At 44.3% G+C, this 7,925-nt stretch overlaps 1 protein-coding gene across 1 annotated transcript; it reads right to left on the bottom strand.

The window, feature by feature from the left end:
* Positions 1-4,611: 4,611 nt before the first annotated feature.
* LOC146616947 (terminal nucleotidyltransferase 5A-like) lies at positions 4,612-7,582 on the bottom strand. The gene is made up of 2 exons (XM_085372269.1): positions 6,514-7,582; positions 4,612-5,568 (listed from the first exon to the last, which is right to left on the bottom strand). The coding sequence occupies exons 1-2, from the start codon at positions 6,937-6,939 to the stop codon at positions 4,753-4,755; spliced, it is 1,242 nt and encodes a 413-aa protein (XP_085228395.1). The 5' UTR covers positions 6,940-7,582; the 3' UTR covers positions 4,612-4,752.
* Between the last annotated feature and the right edge of the window lie 343 nt (positions 7,583-7,925).

Below are 7,925 nucleotides of genomic sequence, written 5' to 3' on the forward strand. Positions count from 1 at the left end.
TAAGGAAGTGGACTCCTTCTCTTTTCCTCTTTCAAGCGAGAGTGACCTAAAAGACGGGATGAGGCAGGTACGTGTTGCAGCACAATAGCCAGTAAATCTCTCCACAGCAGCCACACTAGAGCCCTGAGTGCATGGTTATGGAGGGAGGCTAATCAGCTTTTGGCAGATGGGCTAATGTCCTTACAGTGGCTGAGAGGGGGGCCTATATTTAGTGTCCACTCTCTCCCGCTTAACAGGGGATAACAGTGGCCCTGTTCTTCTTTCCATAGCTCATCCATTGCTGCTTAAATTCACCAAGAGACCAACTGAGGCAGAGATGAAGGGAAATGAGTGAACACAGAATTATCATAATAATAATAAACACCTAGAGTGAGAGCTGTAATCTCAAGTGACTCAAAATAGAAGAGTCAGTAGTTATGCACATCGAAATCTTTTCAAAAGCAGGCATGAAAGCAAAAGGAAAAGATAAAGAGGAGAAAACATAAGCAGAGTGTCAAGTAGAGAGACAGAAGAAAGGAAAAAGATGAAAGACAGAGTTGAGTAACGTTTTTTCCCCACTGTCAGCAGGGAAAGTGACATCTGGAGGCTGAAGCTTGCGGGCATTAGAGTGATGCAGACCTGGAGCCAATCCACTCAGCAAGTTACCATGTGTCCCTGGAGACCTGGGCTCTGCTGGTAGTAAGGTTTGTAAATTCGTGATACCTGCTTGCCGTTTCAGATTCACTTAAAGCTAATTAGCTTGGCAAACAGTGTGATGACGTTCGTTGACGCTCATCTGTGACGTCTCACTGAGGGGAAATCCTTCACGTTCAGCTGTTACTTGCTGGCAACAAGAGTCATGCACTTGTGTGGATGTGCGGGCACTTCAGAGCATTGACCTAATGAGGACTTTTCTCTTAATGTCAAAACCTGGACACCAAATCCAAATGCCAGAGCCGTTTACCTCGGCTAAACTAAAGTTCAAGGTGGTGAAACGTCTAATAATCATCATGCAAAGTGCTACTGCGGCTGGTAGTGTTTGTGATAAGAAAGAAAAATCTTAAAACATCTTATGTCCAGTGGGCTCCTTTTGCTTTTAATTAAGAAATTGCTGCACTTGAACACAATCATCAGATGTTTATTTTCAGGTTCAAACAGGATTGCTGTTGAAAACACTGAAAAACAATGAAACAATCTCTTTACAGCAACAGAAATCCACATGGAACAGCTCAGAGCAGAACGTACAATGAACATGTGTAAATGTAAATCTCAACCACTGTATTCACCAAAGCAGGTCTCCATCAGCCAAAACTAATACACAGAAAAGCACCTTTAAATTCAGTGACACAGCCTTGTCTGCTAATTCGTCTGAACACAAAGTGTACAAAAATAGAGATCGATAGAAAAATAGAAGATCTGACTTGTTTGAGAGGGAACATTCTGAGTGAAGTGCAGAATGCAGTTAAAAACTGGAAATGTACTCTGTCACTCCACAATTGTTATGAAAACTCTACTTTAAATCTCAGACGAAACGCTTTAATGCCTTTCAAATATCCGTGCATTTTCAGTTCTACTTATCTCATTATTTCCTCACTGAGACAAATTTCAGCAGCTGTTAACTGTGTTCTCCTCTGCTGGGCCCGAGCTCTGTTACGACACCCTTGCACACACAAACCAACTTCCACTCCTTTGACAAATTTAGAGCTTGTAGCTTGTAACACAATTGTTCCCTTTTTCTGTTACATGTTGTTTTATTTTAAAGCGGATACATTATGGCAAAATGCATTCGAACTGCATACAAAATTTCTTAATGCATTTGATAAAAAAAAAAAAAATTAAGTGTTTTAAATCTTTTACAATTTTCCAGTGTAATTTTTTGAAAACTGATCGCCCATGTTTCAAAACTTTCTGTTAAACATGTGTTTGTTACTCAAAGGTACCTTGTAGAGTTTGTTTGATTTTAGGAGCTCTAATAGAGCAAAATCTTTGGTTGTATCGTGCATGTGTATGAGAACATGCATACATGTGATGTCATGCATGAGGTCCAGGGCTGGCCATCTGGCAGAATGGGCACTTTTCCTGTAAGCCAATATAAGCATTTGCATTTGGGTGGACGCACCGGTTTTTCAACAACACGTCAGGAAAAATAGTCAGCTGGCCAAAATGGGTAGGAGTAAAAGGGAAGGCACTTGTGGAGAAAGCTGAAAGCCAAAACACAGATGCTAAGTTTGTCAAATTAAGGACCTGTGGGCCATAGTAGATGATTGTGGTGGCAGGTGCTGTGAGAAGAGGCCCAACAGCCGGACAGTAAACGAAATAAAAACTTGCAATAAGGAGAAGCTAATTTAATTCAGCGTTTTATATAGCACTAGTTGACTTGGCTTTACTTCAAGGCATTTTCATATTGCAAGAATGCACAAGAATCCCGCCGATCAGACAATCCTCTGCGAGCAATCACTTGGTGACAGTGGAAAAGAAGAACTCCCTTTTAACAGGAAGAGAACTCCAGATTTAATTTTCTCCCTGTTGAGCTAAAACCATCTTTAAATGTTGATAAGTTGTCTCAGTGGAAAGTTTTGGTTATTTTTTGTTAGCCAGCGTTTATCATTAACAGCGTTTTTAGGCAGTGAGCTTGCTGTTGCTCTTCTTGGAGCTGACTTTTCCTTGGCTTTACAGTTTATTGTCTACTTTCTCCCTCTCTCCCTCCCACACACAGGATGTCATTTGGGATTTTTTTAGGATTCACTGCAGAAAGTCGTGCATTTTTGCAGAGCCCCCTTTATGAAGTGTGCAGTTCCTCTCGCTTGTTCTTCATTCCCTTTTCCTCACTACAAACTTTTAGTGTTTTACGGGAGCATCACAGTTGATATACAGATTCAGAGGAACGCAAAGATGGGTAGAGAGTGACATGATTGTGGTGGGCCAGTTTAAGTGAAAGTGCTGGACCTGACCTATTTCTCACAGTTACGCCCTGATGAGATTGCTGCAGCTGATTTCATGCCATGAACTCACTTCAGCTTTTTAGACCTTAGGGAAATAGTGTAAACAAAGAAAGAAACTCCACAGGGTGCCTTTAAGTAAGCTTGAGTGGTACATCTGAAAAATCTGTTCTTTTAATTTGCATTTCAGTTTGCATCTGGCAAAGTGTACAAAAACACATGAAAATGTGTTTTAATAAGACTGTATTTTGAAATGCACAATGGGCATACATTTCTTTCTGTCACATTTGACCCTGCACATGAAATAGGTTGCTATACACTCCTTCACCTTAATTTGCAACCCATCCATCCATCCATCCGCTACCGCTTATCCTTTTCAGGGTCGCGGGGGGTGCTGGTGCCAATCCCAGCTGTCATAGGGCGAGAGGCGGGGTACACCCTGGACAGGTCAACAGTCTGTCGCAGGGCCAACACACAGGGACAGACAACCATTCGCGCTCACATTCACTCGCACATTCACACCTAATGGCAATTTGGATTTTCCAATTAACCTATCCCCTCAAGCTGCATGTCTTTGGACGGTGGGAGGAAGCCGGAGTACCCGGAGGGAACCCACGCAGACACGGGGAGAACATGCAAACTCCCCACAGAAAGACCCCGGCCTGATGTTGGAATTGAACTCAGGACCTTCTTGCTGTGCGGCAGCAGTGCTAACCACCGTGCCACCGTGCTGCCCCCCTAATTTGCAACCCATCTCTCATTTTAAAATAACCATGCATTATATTTTTATAAGTATTTTTTAGACACTCTCGCCACCCACCTCCTACAGATGATGAGATTATGTTGGTACTTCCTCTTTGGTAATCAGGATGTGTACTTATCCAGCAGCACTGCTGATAAGAGCATAATCTTGAACCAAACACTGTTAAAAACATCAGGTGGTCCGATACCTCCCTCAGTGTTAGAGACCTTAGTCAGCATTGGTAAATTTTCTGACCATCAGTACATTCATAATCATTTTGAAAATGTCATGAGACAATTCAATACTACTCTAAGATAAAGAATGACAAAAAACAACTCTTCCCTTTAGGCTTTATCTAGGCACTTAAAAATGTATTCCTGTACAGAAATAAAGCATGCATTGTTTTGTTGTTGGGTTTTTTTTGTTGTTTGTTTTTTTGTTGTTTTTTTTTGTTGTTGTCAGAGTTCAGAAAGAAAAACTTGAGTAACAAAGCAGATCTTTGGGTTGTAAACAGTACTCACTTCCTTTTTTTGCAATTTTCTTTGAAAACAAAGTTCCAGTCTCCCACAAACTCAGTGCAGACGGTAAATATGTGAATGAAAACATCTTCTGCGTCCTTTGCTGCTCTTTGCTCTTTGTGGCCATTTGTGATCTCATGTTTTGGTTTGCAATGTGAAGAAGATGTGCTTATTACACATGTCAAAACCCACAACACACCAGAACACTATCCTGTCCAGGCTATTTATGACTCAGAGCCTCAGCGACGGTTTGATCTAGCAAACCCTCGAACTGGCAGGCCAGCCCCACTCACTGGCATCTCTCCCTGTGTGCTCACCTCCTGCTGTGGCATCCTAACCCGGGGGGAAAAACATTTCTTTCTCTTGCTGCTTTGGTCCTGATTCCTTGTCTTCATTTTCTTGCCTTTCCTTGATTCTCTTCTTCCTTGCCCAATCTTATCTCTTGCTTTCCTTTTGTCCTTTCCACAAACTTCCGTTCTCAAGGAGGAGATTTAAAAAAAATCATCACTCCTCCCTTTTATGAGTGGGTGGGAGTCCCAGCACTTACACAGTGGTGCATGGACATAAAAAAGGTTTAGTTACAGGGCAACCAAGTGGCGTACATGGGGTGCTGCAAAGAAGCAAGGTACTGCTGAGGAGGAGAGGGTGGGCATGAGTAGACAGGCTGAACCTGTGCTACGTAATAGTTGCTGAAGTTGCCATCAGAGACATATGGAGCCGGCTGGTAGAAGCAGGTGACATTGGCAGCATTGGGTATGGCATTCTGCTGGACCAGAACCCGAAGGGCCAGCGACGAGATGAGGCTGAGTGTCTGACGCCTCTCGTGGCCCATCAGGCACACAGTGCTCTCTTGCACCACATTGTACAGCGTGGCAAGGTAGTCATACTTCCTGTCCTCCAGGTCTACAAAGTGGTTCTGCAGATAGGACTCCAGCTTTCTCCTCTGCTCACTCACATCAGGAAAGTCTATGAAGAATCGCGAGCACATGTAGCGCTGCAGCAGTTTCATCTCGGTGTCAGAAGCTGCACGGAAACCCCGAACCAGCAGGTGGCAGTACTTCAGCAAGCCCCCGCCGCGTATCTCCTCGGGGCTCCTCGTGCAGATGAGGCGCTTGCGCAGGTGATCGAGGGCGGTGGGGAAGTCACCATAGACACTTTCCCCAAGGATGGTGGGGTGGAAAGTTGCAGCCATTGGGTGCTCCGAGCACTCGTAAAAGAGGAGGAGCGAGTCCAGGCGGATCTGGAAAGAGTCCACGCTGAACTCAAACTGCCGGCGAAGAGAGTCCACAAACTTGAGCTCCACGTTCTTGCCATGGTTGTTGGACAGTGAGATGAGACTCCAGCGATCTGAGTCGTTACACACCTTCACCATCTTCTGCACATAAGCCTCCTACAAACAGACACAAAGTAAAACATGAAAAGTTTCTACACAATAGGAATCATGATCTTCAAGTAAATGTCATATTTTGCAGGCTTTAACCAGCACACTGAAATCATCAGTGAAAACTTAAAGACAAAGACACTGTTGGAACAAAGAGAGTGGACAACAAGGGTTTTATACCCACTTTATATCCACACTAGAATTCTATATGCCCTCTACCTTTTTTATTTGTGTGTCATTAAGGGCTTACAAAAAGCACTGCATTATAAGATGAGTAACTAATTGTATATATCAGCTCAAATCATTCAAAAACTCGAGGACCTCCTTCAAACCCTCTCTCACAATCTCTCAACTCCTCCCCCTCCCCCATGTCCTTTTCACAGCTGTGGTAAAGTGAAGTTCTTGCAAAAAGTTTACCAAAAACTTCTTTTTCTGACCGTGACCTGCTCACCAGATGAACGACTGCATTCTGGGTCAGCAATGGAGATATAATGTGTTTTGACCATAGTTTGAGCAACAACTCCACATTAATGTGCACCTGATAAAAATCTCTGTCTGGCCTTTTACTCATCATGTTTTGCTGATCACATCTGTTGGTGGGCCATTAGTAGCCTGGGTAGTCCTTGGTATCCAGGTAACTGAGGGCCGACTGATTAATGTGGATCTGACTCCAATTGGATTAGACAGAATCCTCTTTGAACTGGAAACCAACCTTTTTACTATTTGTAGGCTTATATCTCTATGCTGCACTGACATATTCAGACTTATTAGAATTGGGTGCATTATTAAATCTAAAATGTATGCAATGACTGAGAAATTTTAACTAATTCTTCTTCATGTATAATTCAGGAATTGAGTAATTTTGAAGCTCTGCATTATATGCGCCAGTGCTTCACAGTTCTCATAAGAATCATAATTTGCTCCGTTTGTGAGTCACATTTCTTCATACACTACCTTTAAGGTCACTGGTGTGATCTTTTCTTTATTCACCCCCTCGGGCAAGAAGTCTAGAAGTGAGTCCAGCACTATATCTTTCACTATCTGAAACTCCATCTCCCCTTTCAGCTCGGCGCAAAATATTAAGTCCAGATCTTTCCATCCCAGACCGCTGTCCTCATGCAGGACGTAGCTGGCTGCCGATCCGTTTAACCGCACCTCCCGAACATGTATCCGCTTCTCCTCCATGCGGCTTCGGACCACCTTGACGATATCTCGTGGCTTCACCTCCAGGGTCGGGAAGCTCCATCGCCCGTGAATTGGGATGGAGCCCGTGAGGATGGTGTCCAGCCGATGCACTTGCTCCCAGTTGAGCACGCTGAGGTTGATGCTCTCTCCGTGCGAGTAGCTGTCAGCTGCAGCGCACTCAGCGCTCTCGATCATGTTGACAGGAGGTAGAGGAGGATGTAAACGGCAAAACTTTCTACTAACTCCGTCCGGAGCTGCGGCATTAGCCGGAGGCAGCGTTCTGTGGAAATGACCCTTAGGAGCGGAACTCTGTCACACCAACAAGACCGTGAACGACAAAACGTCTTTACGCATGACGAAGAGAACAGGTCGGGCGGCGTTGCCCCACTTCTTACATAAAGTCTGCTTCTCCAGACAAATTCAGTTCATGATCTTGTCAAGCTTTCGCTGGCAGACTGCGCGCTCCGATCCGTCTCCGTGTCTACCCTCTGGACAGCGGGTGTCAGCTGTGTCGGTTCTTTCTTTCCGTTTCAGCTTTTCGCGACGTCCCAGTAGTGCTCTGACGCAGCTATCTCAACCGAAAAATCCACTGGAGAAGTTTTACTTCTGTCTTCTTTGACTCGCTTTTTGTCTTTTTGATACGCACAGCTTATTGCGTATCCATGCTGAGCAACTTTACGCTCCGTTTTTTTTTTTTTTGTTTGTTTTTTTTTTTTACAATGCGCGTTTCCGATCCCCACCTACTTTTCAAAAGCGGTGAGCGACTGCTGTTTGTCTTTTACATTTTGGCCGTTTTGGAGCTCGCTGATACTGCGCGATGCACGGAGGTCCCACTCCACGGCTGCTGGAGAGGTTGTGAACAGATCATTTCCAGTCCGAGAAGCGATGGGGCGGCTCGGTTTGATTGACAGCCCACACCAACTAACACCACCCCCTCCACCCCCCATGGTTAATTTCAGTGGCTTCAAGCTCGAATGCTGAGGCGTGTCTAAAGAAGAATAAAAACTTTTAAATTAAAGTTCTAGCCTTCAAAATCGGGGATTCGTATCCACAAACAGTCACTTTTACTCAAAATCCCATCATTCCGGAGATGCAGCCAGCCTACACTTGTCTTCCTGCAGAGGGGAACCCTGGTCTCACTGGTCCAGTATCAGCTCCCCCTGTTCAGTTTGACATAAATC

This window comes from Diplotaxodon limnothrissa, linkage group LG15 (assembly GCF_057381915.1).
Source record: "Diplotaxodon limnothrissa isolate DT_005_m linkage group LG15, D_limnothrissa_male_GT1.1, whole genome shotgun sequence".
In the NCBI taxonomy this organism is placed as follows: Eukaryota; Metazoa; Chordata; class Actinopteri; order Cichliformes; family Cichlidae; genus Diplotaxodon; species Diplotaxodon limnothrissa.

Coding starts and splice junctions, on each gene's coding strand:
- LOC146616947 (XM_085372269.1), bottom strand. CDS start 6,939: ATGATCGAGAGCGCTGAGTGCGCTGCAGCTGACAGCTACTCGCACGGA. Junction 5,569..6,513: donor TCACACCAGTGACCTTAAAG/GTAGTGTATGAA, acceptor GTCTGTTTGTAG/GAGGCTTATGTGCAGAAGAT.